General features: G+C 55.1%; 1 protein-coding gene and 3 long non-coding RNA genes across 5 annotated transcripts in view; 2 read left to right on the top strand and 2 right to left on the bottom strand.

The window, feature by feature from the left end:
* LOC135312706 (uncharacterized) overlaps nt 1–896 on the bottom strand; it is a 6,645-nt gene extending 5,749 nt beyond the window's left edge. Inside the window, exon 1 of the long non-coding RNA XR_010372395.1 lies at nt 757–896. This is a non-coding gene — a long non-coding RNA (uncharacterized LOC135312706). The remainder of the gene's footprint in view (nt 1–756) is intronic.
* LOC135312707 (uncharacterized) lies at nt 181–5,505 on the top strand. Its single transcript, XR_010372396.1, has 2 exons — nt 181–511; nt 874–5,505. It is a non-coding gene; the product is annotated as an uncharacterized LOC135312707 (long non-coding RNA).
* LOC135312705 (uncharacterized) lies at nt 2,892–11,117 on the bottom strand. Its single transcript, XR_010372394.1, has 3 exons — nt 10,898–11,117; nt 6,189–6,281; nt 2,892–5,268 (listed from the first exon to the last, which is right to left on the bottom strand). It is a non-coding gene; the product is annotated as an uncharacterized LOC135312705 (long non-coding RNA).
* Nucleotides 10,044–25,378, top strand: ZNF395 (zinc finger protein 395). 2 transcript variants are annotated; one of them, XM_064448310.1, is made up of 10 exons: nt 10,044–10,155; nt 14,929–15,196; nt 17,205–17,434; nt 17,821–17,933; nt 18,644–18,879; nt 18,997–19,097; nt 20,189–20,453; nt 21,353–21,445; nt 21,622–21,725; nt 21,900–25,378. In XM_064448310.1, the coding sequence occupies exons 2-10, from the start codon at nt 14,939–14,941 to the stop codon at nt 22,009–22,011; spliced, it is 1,512 nt and encodes a 503-aa protein (XP_064304380.1). In that variant the 5' UTR covers nt 10,044–10,155; nt 14,929–14,938; the 3' UTR covers nt 22,012–25,378. The 2 variants fall into 2 exon arrangements, with proteins under 2 accessions (XP_064304380.1, XP_064304381.1); XM_064448311.1 differs by lacking the exon at nt 10,044–10,155 and adding an exon at nt 10,270–10,490.

Below are 25,378 nucleotides of genomic sequence, written 5' to 3'. Positions count from 1 at the left end.
TCGAGGCCACCCCGAAACACCAGCATCCTGCTCATGGAGAGGAGCTTGCTGGAAAAACAAACAGGCTCCAAGGCAACAGACAACCCGTAAGGCAGGTGTTATGGTTTTCCTTTACGTGCCGCTCAAAGGACGGGCCAGTTAATTATTAATTTTCTATTTTAAATGAAGCAGAGTGAAAGGTTTGGCTGGGTGAGAAGCTTGGGAGTGCAGGGAGGGGCAGGCTGAGATCAACATGGGCAGGCCCAAGAAGAAATGCCTGTGATCCTAAAAATCCGCTCAGGGAGCGGCGCCAAGATCTCATCTGCTGTCAGCAAGTGCCAGGGGAGGATGAATCCTGCCCATGCTGTGCGTGTCCAGCCAGAGGCCTCCAACCCCTCTCCCCAGCTCAGGTGGAAGATCTCTGTAGGGTGCTCCCAGCCCTGGGACCTTTTGGAAGGGAGGAGATCCAGGACAGGACAAGCCTTTGCTGACATCCCCCATGAAGGGTCTTGAAGGCTTCAGCAACATGCAGGTCGGTAACTTTGCAAGCCAGAAGTGACATCTTTGTATTTAAGAGCCCTCGGTGGACTTTTCTTCCATCTCTCTATCCCGTGAGTTTCTGGAGCCCTGCAAACCTTTAGCACCCAGAGCATCCTACGGCAAGGAGTCCCGCAGCTCCACAGGGGACTGATGAAAGGCTCCGCATGGTTTTGGACTTGTTGCAAACCAGTTTCATTCACCCAGTAAAGGAAAATTCACTGTCTCCAAGCCACTCACCATCTTACAGACCTCTGTCACGCTCCTCCTTGATCTCCTTCCTCCTCACCAGCGCCATAGTTTGTGCAGATCCCTGTTTCCCCCTTATATAAGAGCTGAAACATCTTTTTCTTGTAGAGGAGCTCCTCCACACCTCTCATCATCTTCATCAAGTTCTCCAAACGAGACAATCTTCCTCCAAGCTGCCACGCCGCGCTGCCCACCAAGATGCAGTGGAGAAGCTCCAGCTTGCGCCCAGTGGTCTGACCCATGGTGAAGAGCCAGGCTCCTTAGCGCCAGTGCCCTGGCTTTTTTTCCCAGGGTCTCCATATCTCACCAACTTGGATCCGCTCAGCTTCCAAAATAAACCAAACTCAGCTGTAAGACAGAGCTTGTGCCTGGTGCACTTGACCAAGTACTTTGTATAGACCTGGAGATTGCTGAAACCACGTGGGCTGTGAGGCAAGAGCAGTGCTGCGAGTGAAAGCAAAGAGTTAAAAATGAGCAAGCCAAAGGAAGGGGTTAAAAAAAGGCAAACAGGCCAGAGTTTAAAAAAAAAGAAGTAGAAGGCGGCAAAGAGCAGAAAAGGAAACCTCGTGAGTGTCTCTTCCCCTCTTGGCTTCTCCTCGCTCAGATGGTGAAGAGGAGGGGAGGCTGGAGCCCGCGGGTGTGCTCCCGCAGCCGGGCTTGTCTCCCAGAGGAACCCCTGCGACTCCAGCACCAAGCAAACGTCTTCCCTGGCAAGAGCAGGAGACGGACTCTGAGCTCCCTAATGCATCCGCGCGTTTCCTGAACACCCTTAAGAGGCACAGGCACTCCAAAAAAGCTGGTTATCTCTGGGTCTGAACATTTCCACGAAAGCCAGGAGCTGCGGCGAGAGGCTAAAAGCACCATTTCCTCCAGCGAAACACGGCTGGGGCGCTTACGCCACCCGGCAGCCCACGATTTGGAAACGCAGCTTTTGGGACGAGCTCTTTAATGCAAGAGCGGGCTCTGCTTCCCCGTGGGTGTCCCAGCCGCCGCCGGAGCGGGAGCCGGGAGCCAAGCGGCTTTGCTCCCTTCCCCCTTCTCAGCTCCATCAGCAGCTTGTTGAGACGAGCCGGCGCTGGCTGCCGCACACTTGGCAGCGAGGGAGCGGGGAGCCTTGCCCAGGTTTGGCTGGGCGAGCTCCCGGGTCGCGCACGGCAGATTTGGGATACAATACACTAAATATGTTGTCCGCTTGTAATTTGGGGAACAAGGAGGTGCCGCAGCGGTGCAGGCACAGCGGTACAGGGTGCGGGCGCAGCCAACACGTGGCGGGGGGGATGAAGGATAACCACGCACGGTCCCATTACCACACCAGAAAATAATTATATGGTTACAGGAAGATGGGAAGGAAAGAGAGGGGGAGCCCAGGGGTCCCTGGATGATTTTTAAGGTGATTGCTCCTCAGATGAGCTTTTGCCAATGGGGCTCGGTCGGGGACCTGCAAGAGAAGAGCCCCCTGGCCAGAGCAGGTGCTGCCTTTGTGGGTTTTGCCTTTACGTGGCCCGTCCAGTGCCTGTCAAATGCTGTTTTTTCAGACTAACAGGGAACACTCGTGTCACATTCCCAAACAGTTTCCTACTTGTGTTAGAATAAGAAAGCCATTTTTTAACGTGTGAGTGGGGCACCTCCATGGGCCTTAGTCACATGGAGCCTGAAAAAAGCACACTGACATCGATTTTTCAGCTAACAGTGACAATTCATGCAGAAAAAAAAGGATCATTTTGCCCCATTTTTTCCCCCCCTAAGAGTTTGTTGCATCAAGTAGGGGCTGAGGGCCAACAGCTGGAAGCAAGAGAGAGGCAGTGCAGGCAATCGGGAGATTTGCAACCTGGCCAAGGGCTCTCCAAACCTCTGCCAGAGCCCGCCTCTCCTCCTTCTGCAGTCCCCTCCGAAAAGCAGGGGGAGAAGAGGAGCAGGCCCGGGGCGTCGGTGGCGCTGTTCGGAGCCCACTGCGAGCACGGGTTTCGTTGCCGATGTTTACATCGTTCTTTCCTGTTTCCTTTTTTGTATTACAATTGGAAATCCCGAGCGCGGGCAGGCTGCTGTTGAACACTCCTCGCAGCTGCACCACGAAGCGTAAACAGCCGGCGAGCCCTTTATTGCACTATATATGGACAAGGAGCCGAACTCTCCTTTTAATTTTGAAATGAAACACCCCAAAGGAAGCACACGCTTTCTTTTTAAGACATGCTTACTCCTTGCAGTTTATTTCACCTGAGATGGCTCTGCTCAAAGCGTTCCCTACAAAAGAAAAGCAGAATTGCAGCACAGAGCGAGCATCCGAGGCACCGGTTTCTGCCTTCTGAGTGAAATGTTGCAGGCTGTTTTGTTTATAATATGGAAAAGAGCCCGGAGGGTGTTTGGAAGGAAGCAAAATTGCAAACGGCTGAATTGCATAACCAGGAATCACAGCCGCGTATCACCATCTTCCCTGCAACTTAGAAACGACACAGTAGCGGCCGAGAGCTGCGTAGGTCAGAGCTTCCTCCGCGGATGCCGATGTGATGAATCCCACCGCCTCTGCGGAGCTTTCCTGGGTCTCCCTGTTCATGCGAGACGCCGCGAATAACTCCGTTGCAAAAAGCTTTCCTGACGTCACGTTTTGCTTCGCCGTATGCGGCTTTGCGGATAATCTTTTCAAGCACCTCCCAGTGTCCTGCTCGGCATCCGGTACGCTTCCGCATGGGAGAATCAGCAAAATTGCATTAAAAGGGCGTTAGGATCAGACCACCAGCTTTCGCGTCAGTGACTGGAACAGGCACGTTGCAATAACCAGGTCGCTGAAAAAAGTAAAACAGCTGGGATTATTTCACTTGAAAACAATAAGTATGTAAATTATTCTTCGTGGACACACACCTGCTCCCCTTCTCCCCAGACCAGCCCCTGACCACACAACGTTTACGGCAGTGGCTCTGGATCCGAGCAGGGTTCATAGCTGCTTGTAAATCTGGGAGGTTTTTCCCCCTCCAGCTGGTCACGAGCGTTGAGCCTGGGAAGGTCACGTAATCTGCTCCCAAGCAGAGGTTGCACAGAAGCACATGCTCCAGCCCACCGCCCTCCTGCTCACCACGGCCTGCAAGAACTTCACCTCCTCCCAACAGCCCAATTCAAGCTTTTCCTTTACGTTGGAAGAAGTTACGCTCTGCAAAACAGAGGTGAGCAAGGCAGGTGCACTGAATCCCGGCAGTCGGCTGCTTGCAGGAGACGGTGCTCGGCCACGGCTTCCTCTTGCGGCTCTCGGCTTGCCAGAAGTCTCTGTGGGGAGATGAACCGTTTTGTGCGGCCACCAAGAAAGCCCTCCTACCCCACAAGAAGTGGTTTTGCAAGCCTTGCTTCTAGAAGGTAATTAATCACTCGCAGCATGTGAAGCAAGCAAAAAGTCCCGTTGAGACACGATTAACTTCAAATCGATGGAATTGCTCATGCTGTTAGCACAGTCCTCGGCGTAATTTTGCCGTGGGTCAACTTGCACACCTCCAAATAACTCACCCAGGCATGGGTGAGGAGTTGGCATGGGCTGTGGACAATTTCCCGGAGGCAGCAGGGATAAAGCAACGCTCCTCCTGGAGCTCAGAGACTCGAGTAGTGGGGATGTGGCCAGCTTTGTCAGTGGTCCTCAAGGTGTTAGTGCTGTTGAATTCACTAATGTTGTTGTTGCTGTTGAGGTCAAAATTGGGAATAATAAGTGAAACTCTCCCAAATCCAGCTGGCTTTTGTTAAGGCTAGGATTTTATGCAAATGTTCTCCGCATGTGTACCAATACGGCAGGCGCTCAGGTGCTGCACGAGAACAAGCCGTTGAAGGCAATAATTTTAGAAGATGTAGCCTCCATTTTAGATGGACGCCATGTCCCACAGAAGAGGCTCCTCACTTCCAATGGCCAACCTAACAGTGCCGACAAGCTCTGAGGTCCTGTGGGATGAAACACCCCAGAAACAGGGAGGGAAGTCTGATTTCCCAACTGGATGGCCCTGACGAGATGTGGCTTTGATTAGTGCCTGCGCCTCGAGTCTGGGAGGGCTTTCAGCTCTTCTGCTGGTCTCAGCTGTCAACGCTCGATTTGGGAAGGAGGGTGATGAGCAATAATGGGTCGGTTGACTTGCGTAACTCGGCGCAATTGCAGGCATCAGGAAGACGAGCTCCTGTGTATCAGGACACCCAAACGGCTGCACCCGAACTCACAGAGGATGCTTTCTAGGAAATTTCCTACTTTTCTTTAACAGCACGGTCGATAAAAATCTACTTAATTTTCTCCGCTCCTCCCCACATCTCCTCTTCAAATGTCTTGATCCCATGAGCTGAGGATTTTAACAGCATCATGTTCCAAGGACTGCAAGAATTAGTGACTCTAAGATTGACACCTTGATTCTCCCAGTCTGGAGTTGCTCAGATCACCGTATGTGTCGGTCCTTTGTAACAGCAACAACATGTAGGAAAACCTGGTAAAAACCCTCCAGTTTATTTGGTTAGTTTGGTATCGGTGGCTTGGCTCTGATTTGCCTCCTGTCAAAACAAAATGAATGATATTAATAGATTCAAAATGTCAGTTAAGCAGTTTATCCTGAGCTTGTGTATTCAGAAATGAATAATCGCTTGAGGTCGAGGGACAGAGGCCAAAGCGAAATGCCGGGCAGAGCAGTGGGTGGGTAAGCCCAAGCCAAACTTATTCAACTGCTCAGCATTGTTGGACTCAAACTAACATTTAATATTATTTGAAATTAAAGCTGTGAGTAATGGTCATCCTGTGGACATGTGTTTTTTTTATGTATGGCAGTTTTTTCCATTGTGTTTTTCCCCCCTCTGTTTTAAGATGTTGCACAATTAATTTAAAAATTGGGTGTGTTTCTCACATTGCATTCATAGCAATATTGGGAACACTACAAAGAAGAAGAGTCAAAATAAAACCCGAACAGAAATAGGCATATCTTAGTTCTTCTTCAGTAAAGTAGGCTGAACCATCACAAAATAGTTTTAATTGGGATTTTTCACTTACAGGTTCAGGGAGATTCACCAAGACTCCCTGTCAAATTCTGAGAGACCAAGTTTTTGTGGGACAGGGAAGGAAGCCTCCCTTGTAGATAACTGGTTAAATATTTTTGAGAAACCAAGAGTAGAAATAAACAGCTTCACATCCATTCCCCAAGGCAAGAGGGTAACAGATGGGATCCCTCATGGATCTGGACCGGGTGATCTGTTGTTCAACACATCATTATAAAATCTGACCAGGGAATGAGTAGTGAGGTGACAACATTTACAGGCAAAATTATCCCAAACAGCCGTGCTTGAAACCAGGGAAAGATCTCACAGCACGACGCGATGAGGAGATACAATGGCAGATGTGATTTGACCTCAGTAAGAAACACATCTTGGAAGAATTATGCTAATCATACGTATACAGTCATGGGCTCTAAATCAGCTATTACCTCTCAGGAAAAAAAAGATTTGGGGGTGATTGTTGATAGTTGTCTGAGAAGATCAGCTTAACGCTCAGCAGTAGTCAAATCAAACGTTGGCAGCTGTTAAGAAAGAAAAAGAAACCAAGATAGCAAACATCATTATGCTGGCGAATAAAATACCACATTTTGATGACTGATGCCAATCCTGTCACCCCATCTCCAAAAGCTTATGTAAAACTACTAAAGTTACAGCGAAGGGTTATCATGGTTAATCAGAGGAAGAAGTCAGATTCTGCGCAAGGGAAGACCAAAAGTCTGCTTAGGACGTGACTGGTGGGGCAGGGAGGGAGAACCCGATAAAGCCCCTGAGTCACAAACGCTGCAGGGACGACAAAGGAATTAGTCAGTAAACACCTAAGACAAAAGCTGGGGACACGGAAGTAATAACCCTGGCAAAGCTGTGGGCGCAGGATGTGGCCGGGACCAAGCGAATTAAAAGGGTACAAAAAGGGACTAAAGAAATTAATGGATTAGAGGTGCATTAGTGCTATTAAACATGATAGGCAGACGCTTTCTAGGTTAAAAGTGGACTATTAACCACAGAAGAGCTTTCTACCCAACGTGAAACGATCCCAGTGCAAGACCTCAAAGGCCGCTCCCGCGACATGCACACTCATCATCAGTGCTACCACACTTGCTCACAACCTTAGCAGAGATGCCGCACGGTCTCAGCTCCAAATCCAGCCACAGACCTTCTCATTTGGGGGTCAGGTACACTGACGTATCGGTGAGCTTTACGCACCAGTATCCATCACGTTACATTTTATTGGTACGCAAAGGAATTAGCTGCCCAGGACTGGGTATGCATCTGGGATATTTAAGCAGTGGATCACGCACACATACTGCTTTCACTGTATTAAGGACTCTATCTAATACTACACCTATCTCAAGCCTCTAAATTTGGACTATATACAGGCACCACTAGTACTTATTCTCCACAGATGCACTCAGTTTAGCTTACTTTCAGCTAAGATTTAATCTGACATCAACCCCAAACTCTGACAACAAAGGTAGAATTAGTGCAATGAGAATCACTAGAGCTAGGAAGGAGAGAGGTCAAGTAACATCCTACGGTGAGAGTTTTCCGTGGTCTCAGAAGAATTCTGCAAGATTTAGGACAGGCAGTTGATCAGTGCAATTATTTATTTGCTGTTGTGCATTTATGGTGTTTTTTTTTAATGGGCTGCAAACAATTTTTTAAAACACGGGTAAAGAAATGTCTCTGGAAGCAGGAGGGACATGATGCTGCAGCTGTACTGCACACCTAGGCTGGATACCCAGCCTAGGTAGGACAGGCCTTACTTGCGATGCAGAAGAATGCCTGCCCCATACCACCTCTTTGCTTCTTGCACTGAAAACAACGAAGTGAAAACGCAAGAACATTTTCCCTACACTTTAACCTCACTTTTCCCTCTTTTAATAAAATAAAACCGCACTCCCCACACGCTAACCCGAGGTCGAGTTTTACCCCCCCGCCCTTGGCGGGCTGGCCCCGCTCTGAGGAGCGGCCCGCGCCACGCCCGGGCTGTGGCAACGGCAGAGCTTCCCCCTCCCTCAGAAGGAAGCTCCCACCCCGCCACGGCCGAGGGGAGGCGAGAGGCGCTGCCTCACCGCCATCCCTCCCTCATCCCTCCTTCCCGCCCTCCCGCAGCGCCATCGGGGCACCGGGGGCAGGGCGGGGCTTCCCCTGCCGCCCCTCGCTATTGGCCGTCGAGCGGCACCGCCTCCCGTCATTGGTCCCTTCCGGCTCGCCTGCCGCCCGTCGATTGGCGGCGCTTCAACAACCACCCCCCCCCCCCCGAGCTCCCGCCCCCTCTTCACCCGGCTCGCGGACGGGGGCGCGAACGTGCCGGGCGGGCTGTTCCCTGGCCGGGGGGCGCGCGCGGCCGCCACGTGGGGAACTGCACGTAGTCAGGGCGGGCGGGGGGGGCGTGAGGGCACGCGCCGTTCCCGCCAGCGCCGGGGGGGGGGACGGGAGGTGGCAGGGACGTCAGTCGCCGGGCGGGGGGGGAGAGAGGGGGAGGGAGGGGCGGCCGTGGGGGGTGAGGGGTGGCCGTGAGGGGACATCATGGGGGAAGATGGGGTCAGCCATGAGGGGTGAGGGACTGTCGTGAGGGGACATCACGGGGGAGAAATGAGGGGTGGCCATAAGGGAAGATCATGGGGGCGAGATGAGGGTCAGCCATGAGGGGTGAGGGACCGTAGTGAGGGGAGATCATGAGGTGGGGACATGAGGGGTGCCTGTGAGGGGTGAGGGGAAGCCATGGCTGCTTGTGAGGCCCCCTCTGAGGAGCAGGACTGGGGTGCCCCTGACACCACCCGTGGGCTCCTTCCCACTGGCCACAGGGGTCCTACCCCTTGCCAGCCCCACTCCTCCCCCCCAGCAGCCACCTCCCGACCCCCGTGCCCGGAGCAGCGGCAGGCCTCGGCACAGCGCCAAGCATCGCCAGGCCGACTGGCTGCTGAGGGAGGCCTCCGCTGATGCCGGCGGGGTGCGCGGTGCCCTCCCAGCCCCCTGTCCCGGCTGCTTTGCAATGCCTCCCAACGTGCGTGAGACAGCTGGGCGAGCGCTGTCGTAGGCACCTGCCCCCGTCTGCATGTGTAATAACTCACTTCTCATCTTAACAGGTATTGAGGTGACTTAGAAATCCAAGTCTGAGGATCTTGGGAGGAAATTTAGGAGCATTGCTGGGAGTAGAAGATTTTGGCTCCTGTTTGGGTGCTTTGGAGAAGGTACCTTATTTTTACTGGACAAAAAAAAAAAAAATAGAGTTGGGAAATACTAGAGTCCTCATGCAGACAAGGCAGATTTCATTTTTTTTTTATACAACAAGTGGATGATAACCCCTTCCTGTTCCAACAACTTACCTTGGACAACCGTAGTAAAATCCCATCTGCATTGTGTATTAGTTGGTGGTAAAAATACACTTTTTTTTTTTTAAGCTGGCAAGAGGCCCAATGTTGGTCTCCACTAGCCAACACGCATTAAATCGCCTTGCCTGTACCGAGGTTTTAAAGGTGATTGCCCGAAGGGGCTGGTGGCCAGTGGGTGGGGGGTCCTGAGCAAAGCCTGAAGGCGTTGCGTTGGCCGCTGCATTTGTACATCAGCTTTGCTGCAACCCGCTATAAAGGGACGAGCGGCAAAAATGGGGATTTTTGTCACGGGGAACCCAGAAGCCAAGGCTTTGAGAGGGGAATTTCAATGCCCGAAACCGAAATAAATGTCAGAAGGCGCATGGCTGGTGTTAATTTAATTCTCCCTTATTGCTAAACAGACCCGGTGAGGCTGCTTGGGCAGAAGAAGAACCTTCGAGGTTTGTGTCCAGTCGTGCTGGAGAGCTGTGGCGGGGACTCGAGTTGGGGGTCATCGTAATGTCCCCTCCAAATTAAGAGAAATTAGCGGTAGGGCCTGTTAAATGCAAACCGAGAGGCTCCGGCCGCAGAGTTGGGACCCTCCGAGGTGTCTGTGTGCATTGGCGGGGGGATGAGGACAGCAGGGTGATGACGGGGAGCCCTGGCCCTTGGGTGACAAGCCCTGACAGCCAAAACTTAAAATACGGATTAAAAAAAAAGGCGACTTTTGGGGCAGCACAGCTTAGTAAGCAATGATAGATGGCATGAGCGTTGTCAGCCGCCGCGCCTGGCGCTCGGGTAAATGGGGGAACCGGGGTCTTCCTCCCCCTCTGCCTGCGTTGCCCCCGGGCCGGGCCGGGCCGGGGCGGCTCGGCTAAGCTCAGCTCAGCTCGGCTCCGCTCAACCAGCCCGGCGGGAGCGGCGGGGCCGGGCGGCGGGGGCGTGTATTTAAAGGGAGCCGCCGAGCCAATGCGCAGGAAGGGGCCGAGCATGTGGGGAGGTTGTTTACACCAGCCCGGCCCCGGGAGCTTTAACCCGGCCGGCGGCGAGGCGAGGCGCGGAGCGGGGCTCCCCGGACGCCGTGAGTAGCGGGGCCGGGCACCCCCCCACCCCCCGCCCGGCCTCCCCCCTCTCTCCCTTCTCCCTGCCGGGGGGAAAAAATAAGGGGGGGGGGGGAGGGAAAAAGGATAATAATAATAATGATGGTAATAAAAAACGGCGCGCGCGGGAGCGGCGGTTCCCGCCCGGCCGGGCCGGGCCGCGCCTCCCCCGGCCCCGGCTCCTCCCCGCCCCGCCCGGCGGGGCTCCAGCCCGGGGCCGCCGCGTACGTGAGCCGGCCGCGGCGGGGACGGGGATTTCAAAACAAGCTGCGGCGGGTGGAAGGAGGGAGGGAGAAAGGCGGGAATAGCGTCGGAGGTAAGCGCCGAACCGCGCCAGGCCCGCTCCCCGCTGTGGGACCCCCCCCTTCCCTCCCTCCCTCCCTCCCTCTCTCCGGGGGCGGGGGGCGGCTCCGCACCCCTCCTCCCTCCGTCGTCCTCCGGTGGGCGCACCCCCTCCCCCGAGTCCTGCCCGTTGCACGGTCCCTCCGGTGCACGCCTCCCCCCTCGCCCGGTGCATGCTCCCCCCCTCCCCGCCCGGTGCATGCCCCGCCTCCCGGCTTCCCCGGTGCATGTGTGTCCGTGTGTCCCCTCCCCGTCCATGTCCCCCGCCCGCCGCAGCCTGCCCCGCGCACACGTGCCCTGCCCGGTGCCGCCCTCCGCGGCAGGCCCGGGCACACGCCGCCTCCTCCCCTCGCCTCCGGCCCTGCCATCTTTCCCGCATGCCCTGCCTGCCCGCACGGCTGCGGGCCCTGCACACGCATGCTCGCACGCATGTACATGCGATGCACGCCCTGTCTCCTGCTGCATGTTCGTCCCGGTGCCCGAACGATGGCTTCAAGTCACGCTCTGCCGGCGCCGCTCCCAGAAAGCACCAAACTCCCGCCCTTTCCTTCCTGGCTGCCTTCGCCACCGGCCCGCCGATGCCCGGGGAAGTCGCTCTGTCTGCGCCGGCATTCCTGCCTGCGCCGGAAAACTCGTTTTTAGGCAGGCGGGTGTTCTGCAACAGTGTTTTTCCTCTGGGATCGCCCAGCAAACGCCAGCGGGGGTGAAATGGCGGGGCGAGGGTCGGGGAGCCCTGCCCGGTGCCGCTGGTGGGGATGCGGTGCAGCCCCGCGGTGACACGTCTGCGGGTGGAACCTGAGCGGCGAGCACCGAGGCGGGATTAGGAGGAAACTTTTGGGGAAAGCGACTGTTTTGTATTATTGTTCCTAAGGGTTAGGTCGCGGGTGGGTTTGGCTCCACCTCGGGGTCAGCAGATCCTTCTTGCTTCTTTTTTTTAATTTTTAATAATAAAGGCCCAAACTTTGCAAACCGCTCCGTGCGGATATCTTGTTTCCCTGGTCACGTGTGCTGACGGGCGCGGGGCCAGAGTGCTGTCTGTAAAGGGCTGTGGGACGTTTTGGGATGAGAGTGGGCTTTTTTGAAAAACGGCGGGCTGGGAGGGAAGATGGAAAAACTGGGGTTTATTATAATTTACTGCAGCTTTTAGGGTCTCTTACAGGGTGGACTTTGCGGTCTGGGTTGCTGATCCGTGGTGGCACGGTGGTTTGTGGCAGGAATTAGGCTGGATTTTAGGGAACCTACCACCATTTATTCCTAAAAATAATGGGGGGAAATAGGGTGTTCTGTAAACGCACGTTCTCTGGGAAGGGGATTTGTGCCAGTGGTCCTGGTTTGTGCAGCACCACGGGTGTGAGAGTTGCCTTTCTCCCAGCAAACCCTGGACAAGCAGCAGCCGGGGTGAGCTCTGGGGCACCCTCCCTGCTTTGCAGCAGCCCCCCGCCCCGAGCTTCCCCGCTTGCTAAACGAAGCGTTCCTCATTTGCCAAACGAGGCGCCTGCTTTCCTAAACCTCCACCCGGGCTTTGCTCTGCCGGCAGCGGCAGCAACACCGGTAGGCAGAAGGGCTGACGTTTTTTCCCCCCCAGCGAGAGTTGGGAAAACGCGGTCCAAAATACACGCCCGGCATTGAAGCAAGAAATAATTTGGGATCTGTGCCGGCTCTGACCCCTGCGGCGCGTGATTGCTAACAGCTGGGAGGGCTTGCGGCGGCAGCGTGGCCTCCCAGCTCCGCCTGCACCACTGACGCCCTCCCAGCTCTTGCTCCTCTTCTTGCTTTGTGTTTTGGGGCATGGTGGGGGAAGGATTTTTTTGGCATTGGCATGTCACCCTCAGCTATGGGCTGAGCGCTGAAATGGGATCTGGCATTCAAAGGTCTGCTGGAAGCAGATGTGGCTCCAAAATCTGGCTTTTTGGGAGGGTTTTTTTCTTCCCCCGCTTACAAGCGCGCCTCTCTCCTCCTTCCCGCTCCCCGCCCCGGACCTGAGGGGGAAGGAAAGGGAAGGCAAAACGAAACCCCGAAGGAAATGAGAAGCAGCCTCCCACCTTTGGCGCTGCCCTCCTCACATCTGGCCGCCAGCCAAGCGCTGTCTCGAAACCGGCGTGCGCCGACCATCGGGGAGGCAGCAGCAGAGATTCGGTGCTGTTTTCTATGTGTCAGCAGCACCGACATCGCTGCATCAACTCCCTGAGCCCTCGGAAGGGCAGTTCCCAAACCCTGGTGCCTGGGATATCTGAGAGCAAGGTTTTTAAGGTGATGTGAGAGGAAACGTGGTTTGGTGGTTACTTTCTGCGGTGAGTTGGAGGGGCTTTGCTGCAGCTTCGCGCTGGGATTTGAGGCAAACCGCCGCGTCCCCCCCCTTTCCCTGCCCAGCCCTTTTGATGGCCTTTTGGATGCGAAAGTCCCATACGGGTACGTAGGAGATTCGGGAGCAGAACTGCTTGGCCAGGTCACTTGTGTTCATCAAAAAAGCATGTTGCACTGTGGGGAAGAAAGACATTATCAGACCAAGCGGGCTCTGGAGCATCCCCCGGTGAGACCCGTAGGCTGCAAAGTCCAGTGTGTTCCGCGGGCAGGGTGAGATGAGAGGGAAGCCGGGGGAGCGGCTCCGCTCAGCCAGCCGCTGCGGCCTCTTTGATCCTGCTCCCGAGGGAAGGCGGTGACGGCGGCAAAGTCCCCTTGCACTGCGGGACAGGCAGCCCTGGCACGAGGTGCTCTCCCCAGCATGCCTCTATCCATTTCACACCCTATCCCGCTCTTCCTGCTCTATTCTTTATGACTCCTAAATAGCTGTTAATTTTCTACTCGGGGACGGCTGGATTTCGGAGGAGGACAAAGTGAGCTGAGTGCGTATGGTTGTTCATAAAACCGCTTGTAAATCTTGGGTGTCCTTTGAAGTGTGCTTTGGAGTAACCCTTGTCAGGATGGCCGGCGGTTGAGAGGAGCGGTGAGCTCCCCTTCCCTTCCTCAGGAAACTTTTTGCATCTGAGATAGTGTGTAAAACAGCTCTCTGTAAATCGAATATCCAATAAAAATTTTGATCTGCCGTTAAAATGCTGCCACTTTGTGAGGGGGAACTGAGCGTCTCTTGCAGCGACCTTGCACGAGGAGGGGAGGGTATGGGCACAACCGCCTGGTAGCTCGGGGTTAATCTTGCACAAGCAGCAGCCCCTCAGAGCTTGGACTCTCCGTGGCCCAGGTTACGCTCCAACCCAGACACCCAACAAACACCCGCAGTCCCCGGCCAGCCGGGTGACGCTCGCTGACAGGCCCAGGCAGGGTGGCAAAGGTGACAGGTTTGGCAGTGCAAAAGCACGTGGCTTTTTCGGTGCACCCTGAGACATAGCGCTGCACCAAGCCTCTTGCCTCCTCTTCCCTCCTCCTGAACCCCAGGTGCCATCACCCTTCAGCCTCACCACGGTGTGCTTCCTTGCTTCCCGCTCTCCTCGGAGATGGTGTTGCGGAGGACACTTAGGGAGGAGGACGGAACAGAGCAGGGCAGCAAGTGCTGCTGGAGCTGTCAGATTTATCAGGGCTGGGTGCATCATCTGTCCCCGTGACTGGGTGTCCCTTGCTTATAAAGAAACCTGTAAAAGCATGTTTCTTTTAAAACAGCAGTAAAATCTACAAACCCAATCTTTCTTTGTCTCTAAAACAGCTCTCTGGGTAGGCTTGCTAGAAGAGCCACACCAACATGAGGAAAAACCTATGTCAAAGAAAAGGGGAACTATTTGGGTGGCAAAATAGGTTAAAGATAGTTGCAGAGAAACAGTTTAAGTCAAAAAAGCTCCAAATTCTTCCGTTTGTAACAAAGCAGGGCAGGAGGACACTCCTGGCTTGTTGCCAGACTGGCCCTGGGAGGGCTGGGCATGAGCTGCAAGCCTGGAAAAACCTCTCCCAAAAGCATGAGGGCTCCCGAAAAGAGGAGCATTGGGGTGCAGGCTGGCAAGGGGCGCTGGCTTTTGCTGCTGAAAACTTTCCTCCCCTGCCAGAGCGCGGGCAGGGGAATTGCAGGACTGTGCTGGGCACGGGCCCAAGTCTGGAGGTCAAGGTTGAAGAGCACCGACGGCGGGTTTCAGTGTGATGGGCGGGAATAGCCACGGTGGCATCGGGAGTGTGCGCTGGGGGCAGCTTGGGGGGGGGGATGTGGGCTCCCACAGGCGTCAGCGGAGTTTCCTTTGGGCTGGCTCAATGCTTTTTTTTTTTTTTAATTCCAGAGGGGTTTGGGAATGACCTTAAAGACAAGAACTGCAGCATAGGGGGAGCTCAGGCACCAAGGGATCTTGGCTCCTGGGGATGCTGGAGCAGTGGAGAGCTGCCTTCTCGGCTCCCAGGGTGGCGGTGGGGATAAGACACCGGTTGAACGTCATGATCCTGCACCGGAGGTAACACCCCCGTGTCTTTCTCTTCCGCAGCGTGTCCGAGATGGCGAGCGTGCTGTCCAGGCGCCTGGGGAAGCGCTCCCTGCTAGGCACCCGCGTCTCTGCCCCCAGCGCTTTGGCCGAGGGGGTGCTGGTGGCCACCCAGATCCCTGGCTTGCAGACTGACCTCGGCCGGGCATCTGCCCACGCAGCACCGCGAGAGGACGGATCCTGCGTGCCACCAATGCCTTCGGCAGAGGAGAGCAACCAGGCACCCAGGTTACCTAGCCCCAGTCGCCAGCAGCTCTGCACCGGGCAGCAGGTACGTAAGGAGGCTCTCGGTGTCCTTGGCTGGTGGGATGTGCTCCAGTCGGGGGGAGAAAACTCCTGGGACTCCCCTAACGTGAGGTGCAGTGGGGATATGTAATTACCGAGAGTCGCTAACAGGCGTTGGCGTTAGTGCACTCGGCCTTGGCTGTGCCTGAGGGGTTTGGACCATACCAGCTCAGGCAGAGATCCGTCTCCTCCAGGAGATATCTCCAATGCTAGCTAGAACTGGGTGTCCAGAGAAGAGGGTGAGAAGACCTGACGCTTCCCTCCAGTGCTCTCTAACTGTCTGAGGCTAAGGGAGATGGTTTCTATACAGTTAGTGACTCCCGGTGGACTTCTCTTCATGAACTATCTCCCCATAACCCACATTCACATCTGAAGGCAAGCAGCCAGGAACCCCCCAGCTTAGCCGTGGTGGCGATGAGCCTCATGGCTCAGGCCTTGGAGCTCAGTCTGCTGCAGCTTTTTGCCTCAGGGTTGAGGGTTGATGGTGTGGACCTACATGGTGAAGAAGTTCTTAGGGAAGAGCAAGGTGTGACGGTTCGTCCAGAAAGTCCTGCTGGAACCCCCCATTTCTTGTGCCCCAGGCTCTCAGTGCTTGGGAGGACCATGCCTTGGCCAGGATGCTGCCTGGGGCAGGGAATGGCGCTCATTCGCGATCCCACTGGCACGATTCCTGTTAGTGCCTGGTCAGGCAGGACTGTCCAAGGGGAGCTGTGAACTTCTGATGTAGAGCCTGTTTTTTGGCTGCCACCTGCAGAACTGTGAAACCTCTTTTGGGCAGAGCTTGTGAAACAGAGTGTAAATAAGGCCCCTTTTGGGTTTTCTGGCTCCTCCTGCCCCATGTTTATTAACCGCAGAGCAGTGAGAGTTGTTTTCTCCTACGTGTGGAGGATTTTGCTCACCTGCTTTGCTGCTGGGACCAGCAGAAAAGCAGCAACGAGGTGCCTTTGCCTCCCAGATACAGCCAGGACCTGTGTTGGTGGCTCTGCAGAGCTGAAGGGGATGCTGGCTCCTCATATTCTGCGCAGTTTGGGGGACAGCCCGTGTGGTTCACAGGGAAGCCTTGCTCCTTGTTCTCAGAAAGCAGCATCAGGGTCTTCAGTGTCCTGATCCTCGCACTGATCCCCTTAACCCTTGTCCTGCTGCGGGTGGCTTTTTTTCCATACTGGTGTTTCTGCTGGAGATCCCACCCAAGATGGCCTTGCAGGCTCCTCCTGGTCAGGGTATGGGTGCATGTGTCTGTCCCACATTGGCTTCTTGGTACGCCACCCGTGGCACTCTCATAAAGAGATGTTCCAGTTCCTATAAATAGCCAGAGACACACATAGCGTCTTTTGACGCAGATACATTTCCATTAACAGAAATAGGCTCATGGGTGATAGTGGTAGAAAACTCTCCGTCAGAAGGAGTTTGGGACTCTGAAGGAGGAGGTGAGGTTTGTGCATCTCCTTCCCCTGCCCAAAGGAGCTGGGGATGGAGGAGCCAAGGTGTGAATTTGGGATCACTTCACCCAGGAAACCTCCATTTCCCTGTCCCCCTCCTGCTTTTAATCCTTTTATCCACATACTTTGCCAAGGTGTGTAATAGTTGTGGGAGTCCTTGCAGCAGGATGGTGCAAAAACAAAGCCAAAGCAGACAAATTCATTGGAGAAAAGTCCGCCCAAAGTCACAACGCTCAGACACACCTGATACCAGCTCAGGAAATCCCTCAGTTTGGGATTGCTGGAGTTGGGGAGCTTGTACCTGGGAAGAGCAGATCTCTCAGGGGTGGGGTTGGGACAAACTCTGGCCACCCCTTTGGTTTGCTGTGACAGCAGTCTGAAGTCCAAGCCCTTCAGGACAGGCTCTGTCTTCATCCTAAAGCCCTCTGTTGCCCCCTCTGCCACGGGAGGAGGAGGGAGGATCCTCTGGCAGCTGAAGCCTTGCTTGTGCTGCAGCAGGACACCCCCCAGGAGCAGCGGGTGGCACTGACAAACCGCCCCTCGTGCTGTTTTCAGGTCCTCGTCACCTACAACGGGCAGGAGTGCGCTGGCCTTGTGGAGCAGTACAACCCACTGAGTGACAAGGTGAAGGTGCTGCTGCCAGAGCAGGGCTTGCAGGCGTGCTGGAGGGTGCAAGACGTGCAGCCGGCCGCGCTCCAGCCCCCCATCCTGCCCACCGCTGGCGGTCCTGGCCCTGCCGAGGCACTGCAGAGATCCGTATCCAGCAGTATCGATGTACCTAAAAGGTTTGTGCCTTTGGCTGGTGGTATCTTGCTCAGGCAGGAGAGGGGCTCTTGGTGGCTCTAGCAGCACTTGTGCTTGGTTTTACACCAACAGAGAGAGCGATGATGCCAGGGATATCTGCCTTCCCAGTGCGGGATTATCTGGAGGATGGTTAAATTTAGGATTAAGGGGTCTTGTAATTTTTTTTTTTCCTTCAAATGGAGAGAAAACATCCCTCCCAATGAGTTCAAAATGATTCAAAGTTAAAGGGAGGTGGGGAGTGGGGGAACCTGCTGTGTTGCTGCAGGTTGTGCTGCCCTTTGGGTGCCCAGTGACTCCCCGGCTCGTACCCGGGCTGTTTCTCTGCTTTTTCCTCCCTGTGATTCACGCCTCTCCTCTCACGGTGCAGGAAAGCCGATGCCGCTGTGGAGATGGATGAGATGGTGGCAGCCATGGTGCTGACGAGCCTCTCCTGCAGCCCAGTGGTGCAGAGCCCTCCCGCTGGCGAGAGTGGCATCCCCCGTGAGTGTGCATTTAAAATATTCATATATATTTAGTAAGAAAAAAATCTGAAACAAAAGGAGATGTGGAGAAATGTGCTGTGCTCTTTGGATCTCAGTGTCAGGGCTCTTGATGGCCACAGAGGTGCTTTGCTGGGTGCCGAATAGTGCCAGGACAGGGACGGTGCTGGGCTGGAGGTGGCTGGGGAGCAGCGCTGGGGTCACAGTGGAGCCCATGGGTGCTGGTGCTGGTTGGAACTGAGCAAGGCGGGACAGACACCCTTGGCAGCGTGGTGGGGGTAACCCTGCTCTCCGCAGCCGTCCCGGGGGGCCAGGGAGCCCCAGGTCGGGGAGCACCACCCGGTCGCTCCTTTTTTTAGAGGCAGTTTCATTCCCGAGGAGTCAAATGCAGCCAGAGGAGTAAAAATAGCCGCCTGGAGCCGTGGGAAATGTGTGTGCCCCGGTGCTGGCTGCTTGCCGTGTGCTGGCTGTGCCTGCAGGATTGCACTGATGCCAAGGAGGATGGGGAGGGGGGAAAAAGGGGATAAACGACCAATAATTGGGAGCTGGTGCTGAGCAAAGGTGTAAAGACTTCACCTTGCCAAGTTTTTAATTAATAAATTAGGGGCAGACTGTTACTGCAGGTTATCCAGCTTCAGGGGTGGTGTCTGTCCTGGAGGGGGTTTGGGTGGCACCGAGCTGAAGGTGGCAGCATGTGTCTGCTCCCCGCAGCCTCACGAGCGGCGTGCGATCCCTGGAAGGAGAGCGGTGACGTCTCTGACAGCGGCAGCAGCACCACCAGTGGGCACTGGAGCGGTGGCAGCGACATCTCCACCCCTTCGCCCCCCCATCCTGCGGGCAGCCCCAAGTATTCCAGTGAGGCCCTGAGCTCCCCCCAGGCGGACGACGGCTTCGAGACCGACTCTGACCCCTTTCTCCTCGATGAACCCGCTCCACGCAAGAGAAAGGTACTGCTGCGCGGTGGTGGGATCCCGGCACTGGTGGGGTGGCTCGAGCTGAGCCGGCGTCCTGTGGAGGGGATGCTGCCACCAGGCAGGGGGTGATATGGCCTATCTCTCTGCCAGAACTCGGTGAAGGTGATGTACAAGTGCCTGTGGCCGAGCTGTGGCAAGGTCCTGCGCTCCATCGTCGGCATCAAGCGGCATGTCAAGACCCAGCACCTCGGGTAAGGGGAATATTTCACCTCCTCAATCCCTGCCCAGCCACCGAAGCTGTGCACCCTGCTGCCGCATAATTAATTCCTGCAGCGAATACCCCCAGTAGCGGAGACACTGGCCTCTGTGCACTGAGCTTGGCAGTGCTCAGCCAAGCCCTCCCATGTCACTGAAGCCGCTGTTGTATGTGTCCCCACCTCCAGGGAGCCTGGGGCTTTCTGGAAGGCACAGGAGCCCCCTTTGGGCTGCAGGGCTGCCGAGCTCTGCCCAGCTCAGGAGTGGGTGTTGCACCGGGGGGAGCTCAGGTTCCACGCGAGCCCTTGGCTCCGGAGCAGATGCAGAAAAGCACCAGCCCAGCTAGGTTCTGGAAGGGCTGAAAGCCGTGCCTGCTGCAGTGGTGGCTGACTCCAGCTTGGCCATCAGGGCTGGCGCGGGCGTCGACGTGCCAGCCCGCCGGCGGCCACCCCTTTGGCAGTTTGCTTTGTCCTGATCTCCTGTGAATTCTCTCCAAAATACAAAGTGGGGAGGGTGTGTGGATCAGCTTTGCTCTGCTCTCCTCCTGTGGCCCCATTGCAGTTCACACCCCAACCTCAGTTTTCTTGTGCTTTTGTCCTTGTTTTCTGGTACCTATTTTTCTCCTCCTTGCTTGCAAACATGAATGCTCTGGGAAAGGCGAGGAGGGGAGGGCTGTGGCACAGCGGGCAGCGCTGGACTGCCATCCAGTGCCGGATAGACGCACTGGGAAAATGATAAAAACAACTTCAGAAGCTGTTTCCTGCTGGCTGAACCACAGGGCTTCAGTCGCAGCTGTGCTAAATGAACCCGATTAGAAATGAGCAGGGGACCTTCGGTGGTGCCAGGTCAATGTGCCAGTGTTTTTAAAGGCCCTGGAAGAGGTATTGATCTTCCTTCAGAGCGCAAAGCGCTGCTGCAGAGGCAGTGGCTGTTGCTGATCGCAGCCAATGTGATGCTTTGGAGCCTGCGAGCAGAGCTGCTCTGCCCGGAAGGGCGAGATCGTTCTCCCCCGGGGAAGTGAGGGGCTGCTCACATTGGTGGAAACAGGGCCGCCTTTTCACAGCTGTCCCCTTTTCCTCCCCGGCAGGGACAGCGCAGACTCTGACCAGCGGAAGCGGGAGGAGGATTTCTACTACACCGAAGTGCAGGTGAAGGAAGAGCCGGCGACGGAGGCAGCTGCTGCCGCCAGCCCCACGTCTGCATCCGCCCCCATCATCATCCAGCAAGCCCTGGCGAAGCCGGAGGCACTCCTGGTGGAGCAGCCGGCGCTGGAGCCCGCCCTGGCCAGCAGCGCCCTGAGCCAGTCTGCCCCCAGCTCCTTCTGGCATATCCAGGCTGATCACGCCTACCAGGTGAGCTGGTGGCATCTCCCGGCAACCGGTCGCCTCCTGTAATCTTGCCAAAGGGCAGGTCACGATCCGTTTTCCTCCGCAAGTCCCTGCTGCAGCAGGGATGTTTCATTGCCACCCCTGCAGCCCGGAGAAGCTTTGGTGCTGGTGTAGCACCATCCCCAGCCTGGCTGCCCTTCAGCCCCTGAGCAACTGGCTTTGTTAACGCCTGGTTCGGGGGCTCATGTGCTTCTGCCGTGGCTGTTCCTGGGCTGGGGGGAGCTGCCGGCCTCTGCTCCCCTGCAATTACCCCGTTGCTGGTATGCAACACACCCTTCTGCCAGCAGATAATGCGGGGCTGGAATGCAGCTGTGCCGGATCCTGCACGTCTCTGCTGTGTGCTTGCCGTGGCACGGGTTTTTGAGGCACGGGAAACCTGGGGACCCGGCGCGGTGGTCCTTGTCCCTGCTTGAGAGCCGAGCACTGTCTGGGAGCTGCAGGGTAGCACAGGGACGGGCTCTGTAGATCCATAAGCTGCTTGTGTATCCATTCCCATCCCAGTGAAGGGATGCAACATCATCTAAAAGCAGAAAGTCAACGTAAATAGGTGAAAAAAAAAATATATATATATGGACCAGGATGGTGCATGTGGTCTGGTATTGCAACCGAAACCAGTTGGGGGAGTGAAGAAGCTGCTGTGCCCGGGTGAAGGGTGACACAGCACAGGTGACGTGCCCTGTGTTAGCAGGATTGTGGCGCTGGAGGAGAGGTTGCATGGGGATTTTCATCCCACCCCTAGTGCTCCCAGTTTGCAGGCTTTCCAGTCTGGTCTTCTCAGGGCGGTGAATGCCCGTGGGGCGGTGTGTGGGAATGGGGAGCCCCTGGGGCTAATGCTGACTCCTCTTTTTCTTCTCCACCCACAGGCATTGCCCTCGATCCAAATTCCAGTGTCCCCCCACATCTTCACCAGCATCAGCTGGGCTGCTGCCACCTCGACTCTCCCGTCCCTGTCACCGGTGAGCCCTGCCTGCGTTTCCCCTTCATCCTTTTGGGTGCGAGGTTGGGCTGGGAGCTATGGGGACTCCATCTCTACTTTCTCCCTCCCCACTTTAAACGTCGGGATCTGTGGCCCGAGGGCACCCGTGTCTCATCGCGTTGCCCCACGTGCCCTTTGACACCCGATTCCCTGCAGGTGCGGAGCCGGTCGCTCAGCTTCAGCGAACCTCAGCCACCGACACCGATGCTCAAGTCCCACCTGATCGTCGCCTCGCCACCCAGGGTGTCCATCGGCACCAGGTGAGGGTCCCGCCGGACGGAGGTGGAGCCCGTCAGCAAATTGGCTGCCCTCCTGCATCTCCACTGAGACATCAGAACGATGCTCAGCTGTGGTTACGGGACCTCATCCTTAGATATGCGGCCAAAATTCTGCAGCAAATTGCTAAATGTTACTACTTCTTTCTCCTTTTGCAGGAAAGTCCGCGGTGAAGCCAAGAAGTGCCGTAAGGTGTACGGCATCGAGCACCGGGACCAGTGGTGCACGGCCTGCCGGTGGAAAAAAGCCTGCCAGCGCTTCCTGGACTGAGCGCAGCACCGCGGTGCCGCATCCTGCCCCTGCTCCTGCCCGGAGTCCCTCACTGCTGCAACCAGGGACCTTGGAGGTACCTCCTGTGACCCCAGAAGACACCTCCAGAGCTGCGTGTAAATTCCTCCTTCTGTATATTGTACAACTGCTGGGTTTGCTCTTTTTTTTTTTTGTGTTGTTTTTTTAAAAAAGACTTTTTCCAACTTTTTTTCTTTTTTTAAAAACCTGAAGAATATCTCCCTTTGTACGGTAAACCTGGGGCTGGAGGGAAGGAAGCCGGTTCCTCACGGTTCGGGTGGAGATTGTAGGTGGTTTGGGGACCAAAGAACTTCCTGCATTTCCCAGATCAGTCCTAAACACCTCCCAAACTGTCACAGCGTGGCAGGAGTGAGGCCTTGAGGCAGCTTCCTGTGTCCTTTGACTACCCAGCAAGTGCGAATCCCTTGTATCCTTTAAGGGAGGGGATTGGTCACAATTATAGCTTTAAAAAAAGAAATGCTGTTGGGTTGTTGCAAGCAGGGCGGGAGCGGTTCTCAGGGCAGGAGTCGGACGTTTCTGTCCCTGCGTGGACGTGGTCTTCGCTCATGTCACGTCATGCCGGTAGCTTGCGCCTGCGGGTGACTCTGGTCGGATCCAGCGCGTCGGTTTTGGAGGCATTTTGGGGGGGGGGAAAAGCCCACCCAAAACACTTTAATCAGGAAAACAGAACTTTTAAGGCGAAACCTGGTGTTCCTTCTCATTTTAGGCTTTGTGAGTCTGCTTAGCTCCATGAAAATCTACGTCACGGCCCTCACCATGTCTTTCAAAACTAGCCGAGCAATTCTTTTTCTTTTTATTTAACGATTCCACCAGGAAAGGCAGCTGGGAGGACTGGGAAGGGCTTTCCTGCATCCTCACCATATGGCCCCAATTCAGCAAAACACCTCAACGCTTACTTTTGAATCCCGTCAAGCCTGGTGGGGGTCAGGTTTTTGACTTCCATCCTTTAAAAAGATACATTTTCCCCACCCAAATTCCTGCTGTTTCCCGTGACTGGCACGGCTGTCCCACCGACACCAGCAGCGCTGGCGGGGCCGTGCACTCGGTGTCGGGCCGATGAGCTGGATTGCCCCATCACCTTTCTCCCCTCGCTGGGGCAGGCAGCCCTTTTGGATTTTTTTTTTGTTTGTTTCGGGTTTTTTTTGCTGCGTTTTTGATAATCATAGGCCATAACCCGCAGCCATCGAGCGAGCACAATCCCTTGAGCCCAGGCTGAGACTCAATTTCCCTTATAAAAGCAAATAAGGTGATTGGGAGAGTCCGATATTGTTCCTGAATCTCTGCGAGCCCTGTTGTTGAAGGGGAAAAAGCAGGAGCAAAACTTCCCAGGTGGGTCTGGGCAAGCCTGGCTTAAATCCCAGGGAAGAGAAGGGGGTTTTGCTCCTTGAGAGCCGCTCTCTGACTCCTGTCCCCGCTGGAGTGTGGTGTTAGGAGCAAAAACATCAGGAAAAGCCTTTTTCTCTCCCGTCGGCCTTGGAGGCTCTTTGCAGGTTCCCAGGTTGAGCTTTTTATTGCAAGAAGAGCTTTGGGAAGCGCGTTGCAGGCCGGTGCTCCGCATCCACAGCTCTGGTAACAATTCACTGCGTGGCGGGCTTGTTGCACTACTCAAAAAGAGGTATTTTTATAATATTAAAAAAAAAAAATCGCCCACACCTTTGCTGCTGTCCGAGCTCCGGTGTTTGACTGGCTGAGCCAGCGTTATCCCTCCTGCAATGCCCGAGATGCTGGTGGCTCCCCGGAAGCGAGCCGGAGCTCTGGGAAGTCCCACAAAGCGCCTCGCTGCATTCTCATTTTCCAAATATTTTTTTGAAAAACAGGGCTTGAGGCAGTGCCCAGAGCGTGGAAGGAAAAAAAAGGGTGAATTTGTGCTTTCCTCAGACCTTGTGCCTTTGTCCCCATGACTCGGAGAGACCCAGGCAGGGCCGGAGATTTTTTACTTCCTCCTTTTTATGCTCTTTCCGCCCCAAACTGTGTCGAGCAGTGCCTGGACACGACCCGGCTCCCGCGACTCCCGGCTCAGTCACTCAGGAAATGTCAAACGAAGCCATCGGGGTGTGGGGTTCATCCCATCCCCCCCCCAAAACCAGCATCGGACACCCCCAGCCCTTCCCAGCGCAGATCTGCCTCAGAGATCGGGCTTTTCACTCAGGTCTCTGGAAGAGAGTGAAAATAACCTGCTGCTTTTCTGTTAAAGATGCGCTTTTAAAAAAAAAAAAAAAAAACAAAAAAAACCCAAAAAATATATAGAAAGGGAGAAAAAGGTGTTGATGGCTTTAGAACGAGCAGGCGCGTGCGGCGTGCAGTGTCCCCCGGTGAGACGGGGGGCTGGCGGGACCCCTCGCAAGGCCTGAGGAGGGGCCTGTGGGAGTGTTTGATACCGGTGGGGAGCTGTCGGGGCGGCAGGAGCCTACACCCTCTTTTCCGAGGGTTTTTGTGGTACGGATTTCACTGGACAAACTTGTCCTTATGCTTCTGCCTCTTTTTTGTTATTGGGTTTTTTTTTTTAATTATTTTTAATGGAGAAACTGGTGCAGGGTGCGTTGTTCTGTTTTGTTTTGTTTTTTTTTATTATTTTCCCTCTGGTTTGGGAGTATTTTTACACTTCAAACCAGAAAAACCTCATATTCTTGCAGAAATTACAGCAGGCTTCCACCGTTACCGGGTTGGTTGGCATTGGATATATATATTTTTTTTTGTCTTTTCCCTATTATTTCCCTTTCCTATCATTTTTTAACTCGCTTCCAGCCACCTCCCGACCGTTGGACTTTTCCTCCCGACCCTTGAGTCTCGCTGGTCTCAAGAAAACTCCTCTTCAGCCCCAACCGCGGGTCACCCCGACCTGTAAATCCAGCTTGGAGAGTTTTCCCTCATCCATCCGGCTGTCTCCCGGAGCATGTATATGTATGTATATAGCAACCTCTTCGTTGGGCACTAATTAATTGGAGGCTGCTCCCCCCTCGGGACGCTCTGCCCGCCCTGCTGCTGGTCGAGGGGGGACCCCGAAAGGCGAAGCGAGGGGGTTTAGCGCAGGGTGACCCCCCCCTGCTGTCTGTCGGGGCCCCGTCGGTGGGAGGCGTCACGGGGAAGGGGTTGGGAACGTCGTGGCCGTGCCCCTGTGGGGCCACCGGCTGAGCAGGGACGGTGCTGTGTTAGTGAATTTTCTGTCTCATCGGAGCTTTTTCTCAGCTGTCTTCCAAGTATTATTTTTATTGTAAAAAAGAGGGGAAAAAAAAAAAGGAAAAAAAAAGTTAAAAAATGTGAAATGTAATTTTTACAGCAGCAATATGAAATATATTTTATAAGAAATAAAAAGAAAAGTTGCCTGGTA

The sequence above is a fragment of the Phalacrocorax carbo genome, chromosome 3, assembly GCF_963921805.1.
Source record: "Phalacrocorax carbo chromosome 3, bPhaCar2.1, whole genome shotgun sequence".
NCBI classification, from domain to species: domain Eukaryota; kingdom Metazoa; phylum Chordata; class Aves; order Suliformes; family Phalacrocoracidae; genus Phalacrocorax; species Phalacrocorax carbo.
Note: the sequence above shows the minus strand (reverse complement) of the source record. Positions and strands in the feature narration are given on the sequence as shown.

Coding starts and splice junctions, on each gene's coding strand:
- ZNF395 (XM_064448310.1), top strand. CDS start 14,939: ATGGCGAGCGTGCTGTCCAGGCGCCTGGGGAAGCGCTCCCTGCTAGGC. Junction 15,197..17,204: donor AGCTCTGCACCGGGCAGCAG/GTACGTAAGGAG, acceptor TGCTGTTTTCAG/GTCCTCGTCACCTACAACGG. Junction 17,934..18,643: donor TGGCGAGAGTGGCATCCCCC/GTGAGTGTGCAT, acceptor TGCTCCCCGCAG/CCTCACGAGCGGCGTGCGAT.